Source organism: Exophiala spinifera (assembly GCF_000836115.1).
Source record: "Exophiala spinifera strain CBS 89968 unplaced genomic scaffold supercont1.1, whole genome shotgun sequence".
NCBI classification, from domain to species: Eukaryota; Fungi; Ascomycota; class Eurotiomycetes; order Chaetothyriales; family Herpotrichiellaceae; genus Exophiala; species Exophiala spinifera.
In genome coordinates, this window is record NW_015622513.1 from 5,385,463 (window position 1) to 5,407,434 (window position 21,972).

General features: G+C 52.8%; 7 protein-coding genes across 7 annotated transcripts; 4 read left to right on the plus strand and 3 right to left on the minus strand.

Moving 5' to 3' along the window:
* Positions 1 to 735: 735 nt before the first annotated feature.
* PV08_01970 (uncharacterized protein) lies at positions 736 to 2,613 on the plus strand (the record flags this gene model as incomplete). Its single annotated transcript, XM_016376330.1, has 1 exon — positions 736 to 2,613. One exon carries the CDS (start codon positions 736 to 738, stop codon positions 2,611 to 2,613), a length of 1,878 nt encoding a protein of 625 aa, XP_016241606.1.
* Positions 2,614 to 4,290: 1,677 nt separating this feature from the next.
* PV08_01971 (uncharacterized protein) lies at positions 4,291 to 5,112 on the plus strand (the record flags this gene model as incomplete). The annotated part of the gene is made up of 1 exon (XM_016376331.1): positions 4,291 to 5,112. One exon carries the CDS (start codon positions 4,291 to 4,293, stop codon positions 5,110 to 5,112), a length of 822 nt encoding a protein of 273 aa, XP_016241607.1.
* Positions 5,113 to 5,754: 642 nt separating this feature from the next.
* Positions 5,755 to 6,740, minus strand: PV08_01972 (uncharacterized protein; the record flags this gene model as incomplete). Its single annotated transcript, XM_016376332.1, has 4 exons — positions 5,755 to 6,360; positions 6,415 to 6,525; positions 6,576 to 6,682; positions 6,737 to 6,740. The coding sequence occupies 4 exons, from the start codon at positions 6,738 to 6,740 to the stop codon at positions 5,755 to 5,757; spliced, it is 828 nt and encodes a 275-aa protein (XP_016241608.1).
* A 309-nt stretch (positions 6,741 to 7,049) lies between these two features.
* Positions 7,050 to 9,785, plus strand: PV08_01973 (uncharacterized protein; the record flags this gene model as incomplete). The annotated part of the gene is made up of 1 exon (XM_016376333.1): positions 7,050 to 9,785. One exon carries the CDS (start codon positions 7,050 to 7,052, stop codon positions 9,783 to 9,785), a length of 2,736 nt encoding a protein of 911 aa, XP_016241609.1.
* Positions 9,786 to 12,311: 2,526 nt separating this feature from the next.
* On the minus strand, positions 12,312 to 14,207 carry PV08_01974 (uncharacterized protein; the record flags this gene model as incomplete). The annotated part of the gene is made up of 1 exon (XM_016376334.1): positions 12,312 to 14,207. One exon carries the CDS (start codon positions 14,205 to 14,207, stop codon positions 12,312 to 12,314), a length of 1,896 nt encoding a protein of 631 aa, XP_016241610.1.
* Positions 14,208 to 16,057: 1,850 nt separating this feature from the next.
* On the minus strand, positions 16,058 to 18,115 carry PV08_01975 (uncharacterized protein; the record flags this gene model as incomplete). The annotated part of the gene is made up of 1 exon (XM_016376335.1): positions 16,058 to 18,115. One exon carries the CDS (start codon positions 18,113 to 18,115, stop codon positions 16,058 to 16,060), a length of 2,058 nt encoding a protein of 685 aa, XP_016241611.1.
* Positions 18,116 to 19,725: 1,610 nt separating this feature from the next.
* On the plus strand, positions 19,726 to 21,870 carry PV08_01976 (acetoacetate-CoA ligase; the record flags this gene model as incomplete). The annotated part of the gene is made up of 2 exons (XM_016376336.1): positions 19,726 to 19,956; positions 20,017 to 21,870. 2 exons carry the CDS (start codon positions 19,726 to 19,728, stop codon positions 21,868 to 21,870), a joined length of 2,085 nt encoding a protein of 694 aa, XP_016241612.1.
* Between the last annotated feature and the right edge of the window lie 102 nt (positions 21,871 to 21,972).

A 21,972-nucleotide genomic window follows, 5' to 3' on the forward strand; every position in this document is an offset into this window, starting at 1 on the left:
TGTCTCCGCAAGCGTGCGTTGCTACTATCTGTGGTTGTGGCGGCGTGAAGAAATTGCTTGACTAACTATAAGTGAGGGAGTGACCTGCCGCTATATATACGTAAGAGCATGTAAGCCAATGTGGAGTCGGGAATAAGTAGTACCGAACCCGACGCTAGAATCACACCCTGTCGCCATCACGTGACCGAGTGACTGGAATGTTTGTAGCCGGACTCGGCCACCTCAAACAATGCGTCGACGCGTCCCATTAACAATGAATCATCATGGTAGCAAAACAACCTCGATTTCATTTCTTAATGACGGCGCCTTCAACTGACACGAGTCCTGGTTCACTATTGCGGCTTGGAACGTCATCTGCTGTCCAAACGCTCGATTATTTGCACGCGCAAAACTCTGCTTGAATCACGTATGAGTATCGAATCACTCTGCTGTATCAGGTCGCGACTTGCTTTACTGTTGTATCGAAACTTGGTGCGAAGTCACACAACAAATATTCAATATCATATCGCCAAGTCTAATCGCGAATGGCTAGGCTACTCCGGTAGCAGATCTCACCTTCACCTTTCACCATTACCTCGTCCACCGTCGAGGATCTCACAGTTCGCTTGGACGTAGGACCTTCGCTGCGGTGTATCTGCATCTGAGGAGCCCAAACGCATGACATGAACCCGCCGTATGTACGCGGTTTCTCCGATTGACGTTCCACCAGAGGCTTCCGATACCATCTAGCCAGATATGCCGCCACGGCGATCTACAGCCCGGGGGCCAAGCGCAACGCCTGTCCGGGGCGCGTCGCCCACAAGGCGGTCAACTCGAGCAAACAGTGTCGTGTCTCCGGAGAATGCTGCTCCTCAGCGGACAACTCGAGGTGCCTCTCGACAGTCAAACTTGGCCGAGGGGGCCGGTGCCGACCTGCCAAGATTGCCCGAGGTGAAGATCCAGCAGTCGTACGCTTATGGCTCGAGCAAGACGCCTATGTTACCGACTCAGCTGATCCCAAGAGGTAGGATGAACCTGAGAGAAATTGCTGCGACGCTTGACGCTGGCGTTGAACAAGCCGACCAACACCTCCGGGATCATGCCGACGAAGCTCATGCAAACCTACAAAGAACGTCTCGCGGTGAGAGAGCTCACCGCAGGGCGTCCCGAGAAAACTCTCAAGACCCGTCTGCGGGAATTGACGACGTGGAGAAGAGCAAGACCCAACGAGTAGCCGCTTGGGCTAGTTCACTCGAAAGCAGTCAACTCGACGAGATACCCGAAGAGGATGTTTCGCGCAGCACTGCGGAGGATGTAGCTTCCCACAAAGATACCGATCCCTCTAGCTTCCCAAGTGGCATATTTGAGCACAGTTACAACTATGAGCGCGGCCTTCGAAGACCCAACATAACAGTCCGGCAGGTTGAACAACCATTTCTCCGCAAGACGTGGGCCGCATCAAAACATTATGCCCAACAGTCTGGAGAGAAGGCTTCTCAGTTGTCTTCATCATTCCTCGACTGGACACAGCAGCTGTTGCAGGAGAGTGGCAGAGTGGTCAAGGACCTTCCACACTCATCAATCATCCCGATTTTTATTCATCTACTTTTCGTTATGCTGATGATGGCTGCGACGAGTCTTCTTTTCTGCTACAGTTATAATCATTTTGTGTGTGACCCTTACACAACATCTCCAGTGGGATTGGCTTTGCAGAAATATTGCGGTAGCTGCGTTCGGAGTCCTGATGCGCTGTTCAATGTCACCGGCGGTAACAACGCGGATCTGTCCAAGTTGTCGGCCACCCTGAGCAACCTTAACAGCCAGATACGCTCTCTTGAGTTACGGCTGAACGATAAGATTGACACTCAGTTTGCCAAAACAAAGGAAGATATGGAAAAGTTACGACAACAACAGTTCGACTTGTCAAATCGCATTGCCGGGCTAAACTTGGAGCGGACAACATCCTCGGGAGACGTCGCATCACCGGTAATCGCAAAGGTCAATTACTTCTCCCCAAAGCTTGGAGCACTGGTAGAGCCTCGACTCACTTCTCCGACTCTACTCACGCCGCTATCAATCGGCCACAGGGTCTTTTGGCGTCTTTTGGGATCTGCATACTATCAAACACAGCAGGCCGAGGCTGCTCTTTCTGCATGGCAAGATGTGGGCGACTGCTGGTGCTCATCGCCATCCTCAACAGATCAGGATACAATGAGACTAGGGGTTCGAACTGCTCGACTGATTTATCCGAAAGAGGTCGTGTTGGAGAATTATCCCGTTGCTGGGTCGCGCTCCCCCGGAGCTACTCCCAAACATATCGAGATCTGGGCCGACTTTGAGCATCTTGACAGCCGCGAATGGATGGCACTGGGCATTAGATCTATGCAGGGAGACAGCCCGATTGGCCCAACTTGGGGCATGATTGGGCAGATGGAGTATGACGCTTCCAAGGAGGCACCTCACGTTCAAGCATTCAGACTTGATGTGAATGACCATTCGAATATCTACTCAGCCCAGCGGTTTGTGGTACGCGTAGTCTCGAACTATGGATCGGACTTTACATGCCTTTACCGAGTTCGGATGCATGGAGCTGAGCTCGGTGAACTTTCGACAGAAAAGTTGGGTGGGGCTTGAGTTTCGCATGTTTAGACTGGGGGTCACAATGATCGTAAGCAACTGAGACGGCTTGTCGACACTTCGATTATCGCTATGTCATACGAAGAGAGACAAAGTCTGCAATACCTCGAGTATCACGAGGCTTTCTGAGTCGAGCAAATCCTCCCGTGGACAATACTGCCCACGTGATCGGATCGTGGCGATATATTGTTCCACCTCGGAACTTTTTGTTCTTTTGTTCTCGCCCTTCAGTTCCTTTCATTACAAGCCCGAGTCCATTGAGAAAAGTGCCAATAATAACAGCACCATTGGTTCTCGATCCGGCGACAATACTACTGAATGATTTCGTCACTACAGCCCAAGCGGCCACAAGTCACCGGCCCCGCAGGAAGAGAGAAGAAATCGAGTCTGTTTCAAGCAGGCTCACATCAGCAAGTGAGGCATTCTTCAGAGTCCAAGTCGACGGAAGAACACGAAACGAAACTTGAGAAGTCGCAGCCCGGATCTGGGGGTGAGGAAAGAGTGCAGTGAAGGGAGAATGTCATGGAGTGAGAAACTCTAGCTGTCAGGGTTGGAAGGCTTTGGATCTGATGCCGAGGCATGCCGCTGCTCGAGACATCCCTATCGCTTGAATGTCACTTGGTCGATAGGGTCAAGGATTGATGCCGGGCTGTCGTGAAGGAGGGAGAGAAGTAGTTGGAACTAGGAGAACTAGGCTGGTCAGTGCCGGCTCACAGTCCTTCTCAAGAGTCAGACAGTCGACTTGATTATCCTGGACAAAAACGTCCCTGTTCCAAAGTTGGTCATTCTTCTATAGAAACGAATGCACACGTTGATCCCACAAGTATGTGAACTCCAGTGCAATATTCGTCAGTAAAAAGGGGGGAATCCTGCCCAGAATCTCTCCTGGCACAGAACCCGCCATCTCTCTGGTCGCGAACTAATCTGAACCTCGAGCAACATCCCACCTGCAAGAAGAAAATATCCAGCGTAGTCCAGCTTCACACGATGAATGCTGCTGGCAGAAGAAGTGCCCGTCAAGTATTGCGCCAGTCAGTTGGACCTGAATGTGGCCGCCAGACACAAATTTTGCGCTCCGCACAGTTGCCTTCGAACGACTCCAACTCGGCCTTCGACTTTTCCTCTGACTCTTTACAACGCACGCCAACACACCAAACATCTTCCAACACGCAGACCAGTCGACCTTCTGGGACATTTCTAAACAGCGGAGCACGTGGCGGCTTTGAAGGGGCCCGGAAATATAGCTCCAGCTTTTCCCACAGCCTGCTCTTGCACCAGCGATCGAGGCATCACCACAACCTCCTAGCGCCACTTCGCGGACAAAAAAATCACTTCACTACACGACCGGGCCAGGTACAGGTCACCAAAGCAAATACCTCTCTATTAGACGCTGCATCACCTGTTGCAACGACCTATCGAGCCCTCCGTTCTTCCATACTGCGCCCACACCTCCGCACAGACCTACTACTTACCGGTCGTTGTCTTTTCCACACCTCGTTCGCAACCTCAAGCAGCAGAGAGTATCCGTCTGCCTCTCACTCCCCAAGACCTTCAATGACGTCCGAGTCCTCTCCTCCCTCGACGTCCGCCCCGGCGCAGCACAAACCCCTCGTCGTCGGTCGCACGAAACCCCAACCCGACACCACCTCTGCATCCTCGCCCAAGACAACGACAATGGACTCGTCATCTCCTGACAAAACCGTCCCCGCGGAAGTCAAGGCAGAACTCAACCACGAGATCGCCGAGAACGTGAAAACCAACACGGTCGAAGCCGCACCCGCAGACCCTTCCACCGCCCGAGCTGCAGCAGCAACAGGAGGCGGCAAAAAGAAAGAGAAAGCAGCGAAACAACCTAAACAGCCCAAGCCAGCCGCGCCTGTTGCACCGTTATCCCCCGCCCTCATCGACCTGCGAGTCGGCCACATTCTCCGGGCCATCGCGCACCCGAACGCCGACAGCCTGTACGTCTCGACAATCGCAATGGGTGACCCCGAGGGGACCGAGCACACCACCGTCGACGAAGAGACCGGCAAGGTCGTGCGCACCGTATGCTCAGGCCTCAACGGCCTCGTACCTCTAGAGGAGATGCAGAACCGCAAAGTCGTGGTCGTTGCGAACCTGAAACCCGTCAACATGCGTAGCATCAAGTCGGCGGCCATGGTCCTTGCAGCGTCACCGGCCGCAGAGGAAGGTGCAGACCCCCACGCGGCAGACCGGGTCGTGGAGCTGGTCAACCCGCCCGAGGGCGCTGAGGCAGGGGACCCGGTCTTCTTCGAGGGCTGGCCGTACGGTGAGGGCCGTGGTCCAGAGAAACAACTCAACCCGAAGAAGAAGCAGTGGGAAGCTATCCAGCCTGGATTCTTCACGAGCGAAGATCTGGTCGTGGGGTTTGACGCTGCAAAGACAGAGATTGGTGGTGCTGAGAAAGGTCTCCTCATCGTCGAAGGCAAGGGAAAGTGTACGGTTAAGACTTTGAAGGGTGCAGTTGTGCGATAGACTCGATATCTCATTTTTCGCTCTAAGCACGTCGACAACTAACGAATTTGAATACGAAGGCGAGGAATCGAGATACCCAACCAGCCACGGCAATTCTTGTCGTTGTCATTGTTTATTCGGTCAGGGTGGTCAGACTGGTCAGGCAGGCTTTGAGACTTTCTTAGCATGTCCGTGACTCGGAAGTGGGAGTGAAAGCAAGAGTGAGAGTAGGAAACTGGCAATCGGATGTCCCAGCAATTTTTGCCATCATGGCCTAGTTCTGATCTCCATCCGAACCGAGATGATACCCGTACGGCACCTTTTCAAGCTAACTGGGTTCCTTCAAATGAATGAACGTAGAATGTGGACGTGGACTTGATCAACCGGCCTTTGAGCCACGTCGGCTGCTCGTCCTTATTACTGTAGAACAGAGATTGCGGATGGGATACAAGTAGTACAATGCACTCGTTAATTCCTGAAACTTGTAAAAAGGCTCACAATTTTGATGTCTCCCGCCGCCCTCGTATCGTCATACCATATTGTCCAGTTCGTCGTCAATAACAATCCAGCCAGACCTCTTCAGGTCTTGAATCGGAAAACCTCTGTTCATGTAGGTGTAGGCATTTTGCGTAGGAAGACTCGACAACCATTACAATCAACGCTTTACGCCTCTAGAACTGCCCAGGTATTGTCGTCCACGGTCGTATAGATCATCCCAATCGCCAGCAGCTCCTCTGCTCCCTTGTAAACTTCAGCGACAGGCATACCCATCTGCGAAGCAATCATCTGCACATGCAGACCCTCGTTGGTCTGCGCGGTGTTTTTGAGTGTCTGGAAGACTTTCCGTCCCAAGGGCGACACACCCGGGAGTGCTCCGTCCGCGGCGCTTCCGAACTGCTGGCCTCCGCCATTCGTAGCCTGCTGGCCATTGGCCTGGTGTGCCTGAGGCGGCCCCCTCGTGAAGAATAAATGGACCGCAGTGGCCTCCAGCAGATGGTAGTTGATTTCGTTGAAGTCCGTGATCGGTCGAATGACGTGGGCACCAATATGTCGTTTGTTGTTGAAGGACTTTAGTTTGCCCCAGACTCGACAGTATCCGTTCTCAACCAGCCTCGCCTTGTCCGATTCGACACCGTCCATCTTGTCCCCCTTGCTGGAGTCTGAATCGATCCACTGCTTGACTTCGATTATCCCCGTGCCATCGTCTACTCTGTAAGTGATATTCGTGGGCTGTGTGCTGATGCCTTGGATTTGTCCGACGAAGGTAACCTACATTGTGAAACTCAGCAGCCATCCACGATCAGAGAGGGCCAAATATCTTACCAAGCCGAAGGGCTCACCGTCGGCTCGAAAATCTGCATCCGGGTGAGGTTGCTGTGAGTCGAGAATTTGTTTGATTGTCATGGGCCGAACGGTGTCTTTTCCATAACCCCCCTATCGGTACATGTCAATCCGCGCCCAGCAGTTCTTGAGGCTGTACGTACTCTTCCAGCCGCAGGACTGCTCTGTGGTTCTCCTGCGACAAACCCGCCACCGTCGGCCCCGCCATTGGCACCGTAGGAGGTTGAGTACTGGTTGTTGTAGCCGTAATCTGCATACAAGTGGTCAGTGAGAGCGCCAACAGCGTCCTTGTGATGAGACTTACCCATCTGTCCAGTTGTTGAGAATGTTTGTCTGGATTGAAAAGTCAGTGATGGCGATCGGAAAGTGGCTGCATGAAGCCTTGAGCGAGACGCGTTTGCGACGCGCCTCTTGTAATTCTCCTCGCTTATGTAAGTAGCTGATTCTGCCAAAGGCGGTGACCCAGAAATTTTTGGCCTCCGATGGTCGTAGCGCATATAATTTTCCGACTCGGTCAAAAGACGAAAGCACGCAGGACGACAAGGTCAACATGGACTTTGCGAGCTCCTAGTTAGGATAGCAGTTCCTTCCACAGTTTTGAGACACAGGCTGCCACGATGAAGGGCCGATCGGGCTCACCTGCCCGCTCCGAGAATGAATTCGACATTGGCTCTGCACTGTTCGGCGGTGATGTCGAGTCCGGGGCGAATCTGTCGGATCAGGAAAACGGCACAGTGCAGGATGCAGACCTGGATGTCCTAGGGGAAGACTCGGGTTCTGGTGACGAGGCAGTCATCGCCGCTCAGCTGGCTGCATCGAACCGCAAAGGCACGAATCTGAAAGGCCGAACCGTAAAGAAGGGTGGTGGATTTCAGGCGATGGGCCTCAACGCGAACCTCCTCAAGGCCATCACGAGAAAAGGCTTCTCCGTGCCGACGCCGATTCAGCGCAAGACTATTCCTCTCCTACTCAATGACAAGGATGTGGTGGGCATGGCACGAACGGGGTCGGGAAAGACAGCTGCGTTTGTGATACCTCTGATTGAGAAGCTGAAGGTCCATAGCACCAAGGTCGGTGCAAGGGCTTTGATCTTGTCTCCATCGAGAGAACTGGCGTTGCAGACGTTACAAGTCGTCAAAGACCTTGGAAGAGGGACGGACTTGCGGTCAATACTACTGGTTGGAGGAGACAGCCTCGAAGAACAGTTCTCTGCCATGTCAAACAATCCAGACATCATTATCGCCACTCCAGGTCGCTTTCTGCATTTGAAGGTCGAGATGGGTTTGGATTTGTCGAGCATGAGATATGTCGTCTTTGACGAGGCAGACCGTCTGTTTGAAATGGGATTTGCAGCCCAGCTGACCGAAATCTTGCACGCCTTACCAGCTTCTCGGCAGACGCTGCTGTTCTCTGCAACCCTGCCAAAATCTCTAGTTGAATTTGCTCGTGCAGGTCTTCAAGACCCTGTGCTTGTGAGACTCGACGCCGACAGCAAGATCTCTCCCGACCTGCAAAGTGCATTTTTCACCTTGAAGTCGTCCGAGAAGGAGGGGGCACTGCTGTATCTTCTTCAGGAGATCGCCAAAGTACCGACCAAATCACAACTGATCAGTTCGACTACTACTGGAGATACTGATAAATCAAGCAAGAAAAGAAAACGACAAGATGCCGAAGGATCCGTTTTACCCAGTTCCAATCCGTACTCAACTATCGTATTCGCAGCCACTAAACACCATGTCGAGTATCTTGCACACCTTCTTCGTTCTGCTGGGTATGCAGTGTCCTACGTGTACGGATCGCTTGACCAAACTGCACGAAAGACGCAGGTCCACGCCTTCCGAACCGGTCAGACAAATATCCTCGTTGTCACCGATGTAGCTGCTCGAGGTATTGATATTCCTGTTTTGGCCAATGTCATCAATTACGATTTTCCCTCCCAACCGAAAATCTACGTCCATCGAGTTGGACGAACAGCAAGAGCGGGCCAAAAGGGGTGGAGTTACAGTCTTGTTCGAGACGCTGATGCGCCTTATCTACTCGATCTACAACTTTTCCTCGGTCGCAAACTTTCAGTTGGCCGGGCCAGCAAAGAAAATGTCAACTTCGCTTTAGATGTTGTTGTTGGGGGTGTACGTCGTGATGACTTAACGACATCATGCGAATGGGTGAGCAGATCGCTTGAAAGTGATTCAGACTTGTCTGCTCTACGGTCTGTTGCCATGAAGGGCGAGAAGTTGTACCAGCGTACCCGAAACTCGGCATCGTCAGAGAGCGCGAAGAGGGCGAAAGAGTTGGTCGCATCTGAGTCTTGGTCAGAGCTACATCCTCTGTTCAATGACCAGTCAGATGATCTTGAGGCTCAAAGAGAGAAAATGCTAGCGAGAGTTGGCGGGTTTCGTCCACAGGAGTCTATTTTTGAGATTGGTGCTCGTCGTGGTGGCCGGAAGAACAACGACGATGCCATAGATGCTATCCGCAAGATTCGATCTGGTCTTGAGACTCGCAAGCAGAAGTCTCTGGACGCAATCCAATCGCAAGCCGGTTCTCTCGACGATGACACCGTGCCTATGGCAAATGCTGAGGCAGACGGGTGGGAAGATGATGCAAATGAGAATGGCTTTGACGATGCTATGTCGGAAGCCTCGTCCAATGAGCTAGAAGTCACCTTCTCTCAACCGCAAACCAAGAAACAGAAAAAGCAAACTGCTCATGCAAGCGACTCTTTCCGCGATCCCGAGAATTTCATGTCATATCTTCCAACGTCGACCAACCTCTCCGATGACCGCGCTTACGGTGTACACTCCGGGAGCAATACCAACTTTACCGAAGCAGCACGATCCGCAACCATGGACCTCGCAATGGACGAATCTAGCAAGACTTTTGGTGAAGCACGCAGTATCATGCGCTGGGATAAGCGACACAAGAAGTACGTTCGGCGGGAGAATGACGATGATGGTAGCAAGGGCAAACGTCTTGTACGTGGTGAATCAGGAGCAAAGATCGCTGCAAGTTTCCGCTCCGGTCGATTCGAAAAGTGGAAGAAGGAGAATCGACTTCAGCGCGTGGCTAGAGTCGGCGAGGCCGAGGGTAATATTTCCACTGCAGGCGGTGGTGGCATTGGAGGGAAACGATTCAAACACAAAACAAACAAAATGCCCAAGGCACCTGACAAGTACCGTGAAGACTACGAGAAGCAGAAGAAGAAGGCTGCCGGTGCGAAGGAGCGTGCCGAGGGCATGGGCGACAACAAAGGAAGAAGAGAACTCCGAAGTGTGGATCATATGGTCAAGGAGCGGAGGGCCAAAGAAAAGAGAAGAGAAAAAAATGCCAGACCTAGCAGGAAGAGGTCCTGAAATGGTTGATGTCGGCGGCCTGGCTTATCAACATCGAGTACTCTTTTCAAATGCTATACGAGTATTCTTGGTGATGTCAATCCAGCTCCTGTTGATCCTTCTGTGGTTCCTACTGACCTTGTAGAATTCCTACTCCCGGCCGTATTCTCACCTAGCACTGCCACAGCATAGCACAGCGCATACCCATCTCCCATCCAACGGAGTACCTCGAGACGTATATTCAACTCGAAATTTGGTGTTATGGATCCTCGCCGAGCGACTCCCTATACATACGCACGTACGAGTACCATTTTGTAGCACCACCACAACGGCGGCCGCGGATATCAACCTCATCTCACACGGTTCAGCCTTGTCCATCAGTACCTGCCCATCGATGTCCTTTTGTCCACGTCGATCTCAATCTCAAGGGCCTGCCTCCTGTCGATTGGACGTTGCAGCTTCCAATGGCCGCGCGGGTTTATCCCCCTTCAGCCTTGCGCGTCGTGTCGCACCTCGTCGGCGCGCAACCTCGCCGTCGCGCCCGCCGCAGCCTCGCGTTCTCCTTTTAACCACCAAACCTTCCACTTCACTTCACTCCCACGCTCTAAAGCACGCTGCGGTCTCCACTATTTCTCATTCACTGCGCCGAAAAATAATTCTAGAGGTGATATATTGAACATGTCGAATTCTGTCTCAAATCCCCAGTGCAGGCAACCATCCTATACCTTGCAAGCTCAATCCACCCCAGCCACGGTCACACCGAAGCTCTCCCAGGGGTGTCACTTGCAGCGGTTTGGCTCGACGTTCTCCCTGTGGCCGGGCCAGTGAACCCTTGTGGAACTGCGGCGACCCTCACCTGGCAAGGAGTTGCTCGACGTTTGCACTGGCTTTGGCTCAGGGAACCGCAAGGAAGCGCGGCTGAAACTTGTTCTGCTTACCCCCTCGCAACCCTTCTGTACCGGTTCCAGACTGAAGCTCTGCCGACCTCGGACGGTGTACCCTGCAGATAGGAAGCGCTCAGGTGCAGAGCTTGTCGGGTTGGGTTGGTCCGCCGTTCGAATCTCGAGTAGGCCGATTCCTGCCGAGTTCACTGGGGATTGATTTTTTTTTGGTATTTTTCGCAGAAAGTGAATGAGTGAGAGTGTTCACTTGTAGCACTCCCGGCGCAAACAGTACTCCCGGTGGACACTGCACTCACAACACAGCAGCACTCCCAACCCATCAGCGCTCTCAGCACAGCAGCACTCCCAGCATAGCACAAAGATAGAAAAAGCAGCCATGCATGGTTTTGAAACTATCGGCACACTTCTTCGTTATCTGCTGGGGCTCAAAAGGGGGGAGAGTCAAGGGAAATCGAGAGCACAGAAGACAGAAGACAGGATGAGTGATCAATGATCCATCATCTCATATCATATCAAGTCTCGTCACCTGGAGACACAGAGATGTATCAAAAGTATCGTTGCATCCCTAGATACTCATACACTGACTTCAACTAGAACACGTCGGACCCGCTTTGTTGACGAGGATCTTGTTTTCATCATCTACCCCCCTTTGCCTGTGACCTGTTGTCTGCGCCTAGTCTGCGCCTATTTTGACCACACTCCCTCACCTAAATCACTCACTCAGACGCTCAGAGTTGCAACGCGAGGACACTTCACGCATGAGGTTCTGACCTCGATCCTACCAGAAAGAAAGAGCAGCAACCCGAATTGAGGAATCAAGAACCGAGGACCCGAGGACCGAGAAGCGAGCCAGAGAGAGAGCGAGAGGGATTTTCCCCGAAAACGGCAAGTGACTTTGGTACCCACGAAACTAAACTACCTGATCGACCTACGTACGGAGTCCGTTCGTTCGTTCGGCGTTCAGACGATTTCCCCCAATGCCTGCCGCTTTCCACTGATCAAGACTCAAGCGGCATTCAAAAAGCCAGTGCCAGACTGACTTGGGCGTACAGCGAGACAAGAAGGAGGAGAGAGAACGGTGGAATCAGAACTAGAATCAGAATCAAAAGTCCAAAGACCAACATTTCCAACTCCTCATCTCCTCCACGACATAAATAGTGCCAATCCTCCATTGACTGACTGGGACTGATATCGGCCCTGTGTAGAAGAAAGGTACAGAGTGCGGTTCACGCACCGCTCGCTCCAGCGTAGTATCGAAGCCTGAAAGGAAAGGGGAAGAAGGGGGGAAAAAGAGGAAAAAGTTACACTAAATAAATGGGTATCTCTGAAACGACAGAAAGAATGCAAAGAATGAAAAAGTTAACACAAAACAAAACAACAAACATCCAGCTCTTGGGCCATCGGCAATAGATGGGGCCGGTTGAGCCGGTTGAGCATGGCTTTCCAGTTGACGATCCCCATCGGTTCAATGCTACCATGCCTCATCCCTCATCCCTTGTCATCTTTCTCGTAAGACATCGTAGCTGCGCCCGGCAGCAATTGCAATTGACGTTTCTCGTTGCACAACCATAGAAAAAGTAACACTACAATAATTCCCTCCCTTTTAAAGGATCATGCTGCATTCTGCATCCTGCATCTTCGTTCATCACTCGTAGTAGAAATACCTTCCCGTCTCTTCATCATAGTAGAGAGGCTTGGATTGTCTCCGTTCACGTTCACGCCTCTCTCTGTCGTCATGGTACTCGCGTTCCTGCATTCTGAGTCTCCTCATGTCCGCCTCGGCAATTTCCAGGTCGTGTTGTCGAGAATCCAGTTCCTGCTCTCGCTGCTTGTAGTACTCCTCTCGCACCCTCTCGCGTTGATAATCTTCCACTCGGGATGATCGCCTTTCCAAGTCCTCACGGTAAAAGACGTCGCGTTCTTCTTCGGGATACCCTGCGACAGGAGGCACCGCGTCACGGACGTACCGGATCACGGGAGCTTCGGTGGCGCGGCGTATCGGCACAACGTCCTGGTGATACAGGACCTGCCTCTCCTCTGGAATTGGCACCGTCATCTGTCTGACGAGTCGGGGTGTGGGCCGCTCGAAGCGAATCTCCCCCGGTGGACGTTCATAGGCCACGAACGAGTCTCTGCGCGAGCGGGACGGAATGACAACTCTTTCTTCTCCGCGATAGGTCTTGTCCACGTACGAAGCACTTCTGGTGGGGCCACGACGGTGCGTCTTGTACACTTGCTCCGGGCGAGGTTCATGGCGCACAAGGCTACCACGCCGAGGCAGTCCGCCGGACGTGAGAGAGGTTGCCGAGCTCTCGGCGTATTCGACAACGCTATAACGGCTGGAGTCGCTGTCGTGTGAAGACGCGCTGTCCTCGTGGAAGTATTGTCTGGTATGCTGGTTAGGAATGTAGACGGAGCTTGGGCGAGATCGGGATTTGTCGCGGGAATGATGACGACTCTCGGTTGCCGGACGGCGGCGAGAATGCGACCTTCGAGGTTCGCCGCCCACGACTTCAGGATGTTCAGTAGGGTGAGGCGATTTACCCCGTCGGCCTCGCCTGTCAGCGTTGGCTTCGGCAAAGAGGCTGCCGACAGGAGGCGCGTCTGCGCCATCATGGAATTCCTCGAGTTCACCGACCATCATGATATCGTCTTCGCCGTGCCGCGGACCTCTCGACTTGCTGCGTTTGCGACTCTTGCCACGCTTCTTCTCCTCCTTCTTGGCCTCGGGTTTGACACCCAGTGGCCTCTCTTGGGGAATCTGAGGTGGCAGCCCCGCGCTGGTGAAATTGATCGGACCAAATTCATCTCTGGGGCGTCCATCGGGGTCGAACAACAACATGTTGGCGATGGGGTCCTTGAGCGGTTCCAATACAGAGTCCTTCCGGGAGTGGAAATGACCGTCTTCATCATGTGTCTTCTCTTTCTCTTTCTCGCCCGATTTCTTGGTATCTTTGAGGATAATCTCCTCCCCGACATCTTTACTCTTACTCTTGGTCTTAGGTTTGACTTTGGTTCGTGTCAGTATGACGTCCATTTCAGGCACTTCAACCTTGCCGCTGCGCTTCCGAATCCTCTTCGCCGTAATATACGCAACTTCAAATCGATAACCTCCAGTCTCGTTCTTGTTCACGCCATGCACAAGCTCTCCGATCATCTCTCGTCGTGTATCCGACATTCGCTTCATCTGCTCTAGGATCGGAGCGTCTCCGCCTTTCCCCTTTCGCACAGTCTTTTCAATGTCTTCGATGGGAGCAATGATTCGAGACTTGGCAGCCGAATCCCAATTGTCTCCATTTCTCCTCAATCGATAGTAGACATAGTCAGGAAGAACCTCGCCGGATTTCGTACGCTCCTTATGTGGCCGCACTTCTGGCACATCATCGTGTATTTGCATGTCGGGCATGCGCTGCTGGACCGTGGGTCTTCGCTCTTCGTAACGTACCGGTTCGTCGTGGAGGATGTCAAAGGCTTCATCCAATATGTGTAGGTCGGGATTGACTGGAGCAAAGTGGTGATCCGGAGGAGGAGGTGGCTCCATTGTCTTCCCCTCCAGTCAATATTCAGTTGATCACCCGGGTACCGGCGAAGCGTCGTGCGATGTTGTCCAGACGCCTGAGAAAGTTCAAGGCAAAGATGTGAGGCTGGTGAGGCTTAGTGGGGCGGTACTCCGTACAGGTGCGGTAGATGGGTGGTTGATCAGAAAACAAGAAGAACTGTGAGGTTGATGATCTAGCCCTGAGGCAGAATAGCGATGTGGAGGTGGGAGAGTGTGCCAGAAGAGACGGACGCTCTCATAGCCACAGCTCCTGCAGGGAACACTTAAGTCATTGGTGTTTTTGAGTCAGACTATGGAAGTCGGGCCCGGTTGATCAACTGGTGAATGAAATCCACGATGGTTGCCTTTCTGCCAACGCACCAATCCGACCCATGCATTTGACGACCAGGCCGGGGTTTGTCTCTCCAACTTCAGTGCTGGACCCTGACAGGGCAAGCGTTTGCTTCTCAGTCAGAGATGTGAGAGACGGCGTGTATCTGCGGGGCATCGAGACGAATGGAAGAAGGCATCCAGAGAAATAACAGGTTAAGCCGGGGTCGACTTGTGAAACGGCGGTCTGGAGGAAGACGACGACATGGGCCTTGCTCGCCCCAAGCCTGCAGTAGCGAACACATGAGCTGCATGATTGAACAAATGGGGGATCGACTTGGCGTCAGAAGTCGCACACACATCGCTTCATGATGCAGCCAGGCGCAAGGGCACCATTGTGTGCTTTGTAAGGTGATGGAATGTGACTCGCATCGTTTGGGGGGATGGCTGCTGACGGCTGAGATTGCGAGGGGATTGAGAAATGGCGTGTAGAGTGTTTATGAGGACAGAGGAGAACCGAATGTCCGGAATACGAGTACGAGGGGGAGAGAAGGAAGAGAAGAGAGAGTCTTCCGCTATATCATCAGCTACACGTGATTCTGAACCTGAGCAATACAATACCGCACTCTCTCATGTCTTGTAGCCAGGTACCCGTACGTACGAGGGTCTCATCGCTGTGGCCAGAGAGACGGTCAATTCGTATGTAAATGCTTTGCTCTTCAAATAACAGCCAGCCCGGTTAGCTCAAAGCGAGCGCATCAATAGACTCCATATAGATATTGCTGGGGACCATCACCTGTGACCATCCCAGAAGAACCTTCCAGCCAGACGACGATCATGGATTAATGAAGTCAATCGCCTCGTCTATTAGGTTCGTTGTCAAAGAGTCTCTTGTGGGCGATTGAAGAGACAATAGATGCCCCATGCTGAGGCATCGTCAGAAGTTTGTGGACAAGCACTGCTAATAACATGTACAACACACCAGACGCAGGTACACACGCCCGACGGCTTCTGGTAGCACGATATCCGTGCCATCCGAACGCTTCATTACCATAGGACGGCATGATGCAAGTCTTCGTGCAGTTTGCAGCATGCGAGAGGGAAGGGGTGAGTTGTACTCTGCATTGCAGTCTAGGCGATCCTTCGCCTCACTCTTACCAAAGGGCTTGGAGTGACTCGAGTCGCGATTGCAAGGATCATGGCAGAACTAATAGGTCTTCAGTTAATAGTATTACTAGATATTGATTTGGCTGCACCCTCCCTGAGTGAATCTTGACTCGCTGATGAGAAAACTCCCTGGCTCATTGATGCCCTCGAACCAAACCGTTTCATTTCGCCGGCGCCAGCAGTGGCACAACTTTCTGTACAGTGAACAATTGTGTTTCAGCTGTTGCGCAACAGTAATTCCCAAAATCAAATAATGACACTCTGCGAGGACTGACGCCGTCCATGACTTCGTCTCGACACACTTAAAAAAGTACACAAATTGAGTCCCGGAAATCGGCCCGGCTGTCAACAAAAACTTATCGCAGAGGCTGCTTAACATCCTGGACACCGCACTTGATGACTTCTTCCAGTGTCCAACGAGGTGCGAGCACCATCGACTTGGGCACCTTGTCGTGCTTTTCCAATCGCTTGCGACTCTGGTCCATTTCCCAGCTCACGCCGTCGGCCAACGGAGGAGCCCCGCCCGCAACACCACTGGCAAACTTGAGTTGAAGAACGTTGCCAATCTCGTCACACGCGGCCAGGAGGCGATCGAGGTCATCTTTGTTGTGTGCAGCTGATATGCAGAAGCGAGCCCGCGATGAAATCAGGGGAGTGGCTGGATAGCCAACCACGACCACCGAGATCTTGCGCTTGAGCATCTCGTGAGAAAAGGCAGGCATCTTGGCTGGATTGTACAGCAGCAATGGAATGATGGGCGAGTCGTCGTGACCATAGACAATGAAACCAAGGCGCTTGAGACCAAGGCGGAGATATCGTGAATTGAAGGCGATTCTCTGTAGACGTTCTTCACCTTGACCAGGGCTGAGATCACCGTTGATCAGCCGCAGAGATGCCATGATTTGCGCAAGCACAACGGGAAGAGGAACTTCGCCGTAGATCACACCGGGGTTGGTGCATCTCAATTTATTGATCATGGCCTTGTCAGCAGCAACATAACCTCCATTGGCACCAAAGGACTTGGTCAGAGTACCCATGAGGACATCAACCTCGGACGGAGGAATGTCAAAGTAGTCGCAAACACCTCGTCCACGTGGTCCCAGCGCGCCAATGGAATGGGCTTCGTCAACGAAAAGGTTGAACTTGTACCTTTTCTTCAGCCTAATCAAGCCCGGAAGGTTGCACATGGTTCCTTCCATGGAGTACAGACCTTCGACAACGACAAGAACCTTCTTCCAGGGGCGGTGAGTGCGAGGTTGTCCCTGTGAAATGGCCTCGCGAAGCTTGTTTTCTAGATCCGTCATATCGTTGTGTAAGAAGGTTGTGACCATGGCGCCGGATAATCTCGAGCCAAACCGAATCGAAGCATGGTTGAGCTCGTCCGAGATGATCAGGTCTCCTTTACCCACAAGGGCGGGGAAGATCCCAGCGTTAGTGCCAAAGCCCATAGAAAACACCATTGCAGCTTCCTTGCCCACGAACTCGGCGATCAGCTCCTCGCATTCAACGGCGAGTTCCGAGGTCCCAGCTTCAGCACGCGTACTGCAGGTCGACAGTCCGTATTTTCTGAGTGTTTCTTCAGCGGCATCCGCGCAGGGACCTTCAGACTGTGCAAAACCCAAGTAGTTGTAGGAGCTCATATTCAGAGTCTCGGTGGTGGTCCCCGTCAAGGAGAAGTGTAAATTGCCATCGTCTGTTGTACGATCTAGCAAGGTGATATACCGACCAGGAACGCCGGTAGTGGGTCGGTTGAAGCAGTCGTTGATACGCATCTTCAATCGTCGGACATAAAAATTATCAAAATCACTGTTGAGCGCGGCATAGCCGTTCCGAGCCTTCAGGTGTCGGTAGTTGTCCTCTTTCAATTTCATACCAAAGAAGTCTCTGACATGGCCGAATATTATGAGGATGAGGTAGGAAATGTAGGTCGTTAGGAGATAGTAGTAGGGCGGCTCGTCCATTACAGGCTCGGGGAACTCGCCACCCTGATGCCGACTGGTATATCTGTGCGACTGCGAAATCAGAGGCCCGAACTGGGCATGTTGCCTGGCGAGCTTCCGGGCCTCGGCTGGAGATGGCGGCTGATAGAGCGTGGTTGGCGGCTCGTCCATGTTGGCCGAATCCGCTCGAGCGGTTGACAAGGAGATGCTAGGTAGTGACAGAGACGCCGAGCTGATCGGAGGAGAACCCGATGCTAAGAAGGCCTGTTCTTGCGCTTTGCTGGCTGCTAACAGCGCAGCGGCGGCGCTCTGGGCTTCCTTTGTCTTGGGAGAGGTGGAGAAAAACTGTGCGATTTTGGTTGCTTTTTGAGATGTCTTGTTGACGAAGCTGCCGCCCTTTTCGGAGGGGGAAAAGGACGGCCAGGGAGTCGGAGGTGAGCTGCTTAAAAGAGGATTCGACACTCGACGAGGCATGGCCAAAAAGTTGTATCCGGTTGAATGCGATGTTCAGAGAATAACCTCCTCTTGATGATCCCAGTCGCTCGCACTCCCCAGAGCGCTGTTGTCGCGGTGGCTGGCGGGCACTTTTCAGCTACCTGCTACGGTGTCGCAAAGACGCGGGAGGACGAGTGTGGCGGTGTAGAAGCAGAAGGCCGACGTTAAGCAGGCCTCGCTGGCTGCTGCTTCTTAGGCGACGAGCTTGGTGGCGAACACAGCGGCGGTCTTTGGCGATGTTGGTGGAATCTGCTATGATAGAGACCAGAACACGAAAGCTCGCTAGGACGTACTCGAGGGGGAAGTGTGTAAAAGTACAACGTGTGGATGGACAGGTCGGTAGATGCGGACGATGACAGAACGAGTTCCGCTCTGATCCGTGCGAGCACAAGATTTTGGTTGGATCAAGAAGCCTGCGTCCCTTGCAGGAACCGCCCGCAGGGAACCGGGGCTTGACCACAATCGTCGAACTGCGGCAGAGCAGCGAGAACGAGCGGAAAACGGCTCCTGGAAAAGATCACAAACAGCCAGGCGAGCCGTGCTGATAGAATAAAACAGAATGAGGAATACGGATACTCGTAGCAGAGGGAGAAGACGAACACGACACGAAAGGGACACGAGCTGTTTGCAAGGAAGTGAGTGAGTGGGTTTTGCTCGCAGATTGGCTGCAGTCGCTTCAACGAGGGAGCGAATTTTCTCTGGCCTCGCCGAGATTGCTGGGGGCATGTTTCATCATGAAGGGCTCAAAGCATACTGTACTGTACCGGGTAATAACTTTAATAGGGGGCCCGGGTGGCTGCTGAAGATTTCATCCCAGGCCTCCATTGGCCCCAGCGGCCCAAAGGTTTAGCCTACGATGGGCCCCCTTGGCACTATCTGGTGCCCCCTGAGCGGCCCGTAGTCTACAGACTACAGCACTTGGAGGTCCTGTATCTCCTCGTACGGAGGACTCTTGCTACAGTACAAGACAAGCATAGTCCCTACCATAGTCCCTACTAGAGCCCGTACTAGCGGCCCATAAGCGAGTAGCTTAAACTCGGTGGTGCGCCCGCGAAATGATAAAAATTCCTTCGCCATGTTCCGGACCTCGTACAGTACTACAATACCTCGTATTGTAGAATCCCATGGCACTTCGCAAAGACAGGTGTGAGGTCGAGCAGACAACATTCCCAGGAAATCTCGAAATGCCGTGTCCTCGTCAATCCATGCTGCACGATGTTCTCGTACGGGTTTCTGTGTCACCGTCCTACTTTGCTTGTTCCAGTGGACATGCTGTTCACACACCACCCGCTGGCTCTTCACACAATCTTGAACATACTCATGCGCCAAAGCCTGCGTTTGCTACTGAACTGTCCGTGATGCTCGTCGGACATTGCTCGCTGCGCTCTCCTTCCGAGGTTCAAAAGCCTTCCGACTTCATCCCGCAGGGCTCGTTCCTGGATCCACTTTTCTTTTATAAAAAGTTCTGGGGAACGAATCCCTACAGTATTTACGAGTAGAGTGTCTGCAGCGCATCCAGTGAGTCGTGACAACCCGTACACGGCACATATCGCCGCGACATTCCCTCACTCCTTGTACATCTGTTCGTCATGGCGCAAAATGGTGTGAACGGTGTGCACGAGGCCACTGTCAAACTGTGGCAGCATCCTCACCCTGAGCAGACCCAGCTGTATGCTTTCCAGCAGTACGTCGCAAAGAAACATGGCGTCCAGACGCCCTCCTACAAAGAACTCTGGCAGTGGAGTGTTGACCACCCTGCGCTATTCTGGGAAGATGTCTGGCATTATACTGAGGTTAAGGCACACAAAAAGTATGACTCGGTAGGTCGACGAGGATTAGAGCGTGGCCGGGAGCTTGACTGCTGACTCGAGGTACAAAAGGTCCTGGACGAGACTCTGCCCATGTTTCCCAAGCCAACCTTTTTCTCCGGATGCGAGTTGAACTTCGCCGAGAACCTGTTGTTTCCCTCCTCAAACCCCACGCCTGAATCACTTGCTATCATCGGTGCCACGGAGCAGACTCGCGATCGCTTGACATGGTCGGAGCTACGAGAAAGAGTGAGACTTTGTGCTGCGGCCATGGAGGCGCATGGGGTGAAGACCGGGGAAAGAGTTGCGGGCTACCTAGGGAACCACGCAAATGCCGTGATCGCCATGCTGGCGGCGACGTCTCTCGGAGCCATATGGTCAGGAGTGAGCCCTGACACGGGCGTTCACGCAGTGCTCGACAGACTCCAGCAGATTGAGCCGGTGCTTCTGTTTGCCGACAATGCGGTCACGTATAATGGCAAGACGCACGAAACGCACGGTAAGATATCCCACGTCCTCGCGGATCTGCCCTCCATTCGGAATGTCGCCATCTTCGAGACAATACCTGGACACCACTTCGACCTCCCCTCTCTACAACGCCAGGAGACTACGACAGTAGAGACGTATACTTCTTTTCTATCGAAGGGCGATGCTTCGCGCCCTCTGCGCTTCACTTACCTCCACCCCGACCACCCTGTTTATATCCTCTACTCTTCTGGCACCACTGGTGTACCCAAACCAATCGTGCATGCGGCTCTCGGGACACTCCTGCAACATAAGAAGGAACACTTAATCCAGGCAGACATTCTACCTGGCCAACGACTATTCTATTTCACGACAGTGACTTGGATGATGTGGCATTGGCTGGTGTCTGGCCTTGCCAGTGGAGCAACCATTGTGCTCTACGATGGGAGCCCTTTCCAACCTCATAAGGAGATGAGCATGCCACTACTCATTGACGAACTAAAAATCCACCATTTCGGAACTTCTGCTAAATACCTGTCTGTCCTTGAACAGGCCAACCTTTTGCCGCGAGAAGCAAGCCCGAAGAGTGCTAGCCTCGAGTCACTCAGGTCCATCTTTTCGACCGGCTCCCCTCTTGCACCCAGCACCTTTCAATACGTGTATAAAAACCTCTCGCCGCCCTCACCTCATCCTGGTATTCTGTTGGGCTCGATCACCGGCGGCACGGATATCATTTCCCTCTTCGGGGCACCATGCTCGACATTGCCCGTCTACATGGGCGAGATTCAGAGCGCGGGCTTGGGAATGTCGATCCGAGCGTTCTCGGCAGATGGGAAAGACATTTCGTCCACAGGCGAAGCCGGTGAGCTTGTGTGTACAGTGCCCTTCCCCTGCCAACCATGCATGTTTTGGCCTCCTGGTCCAAAGGGTGAAGCTCGATATAAATCTTCCTACTTCGAGGCCTTCAAGGACGAAAAGACCGGTAATCCTATCTGGACTCACGGAGACTTCGTTCGCTTCAACCCCAAGACTGGCGGTATTTGGATGCTCGGTCGGTCCGATGGTGTGCTTAACCCAATGGGTGTGCGATTCGGATCCAGCGAGATATACAATATTCTGTTGAAGCATTTCGCGACCGAAGTGGAAGACGCCTTATGCATAGGTCGAAAGCGCGAGGAGGATGTCGATGAGGTTGTGGTCCTCTTTCTCAAGATGTCTTCGGGCCATTCATTTTCCAGCGACCTCTCTCACAGGATACAAGCAGTTGTGAGGAAGGAGCTCAGTGCAAGGCACGTACCAAGAATCATCGATGAATGCCCTGAGATCCCAGTCACGACCAACGGCAAGAAAGTGGAGGGTGCTGTCAAACAAATACTCAGTGGGTTAAATATCAAGACAAGCGCCAGTGTTGCCAACAGCAGTTGTTTGGATTGGTATAGGGAGTGGGCAAAGTCACCTTAAGTCACCAGTCGTGTCACTTGGAAATAGCACTCCGACAGATGCTCTAATAGAGCTTTAGTTATGGACAATACCAGACATACCCTCGGGCAAAGCAAGAACATG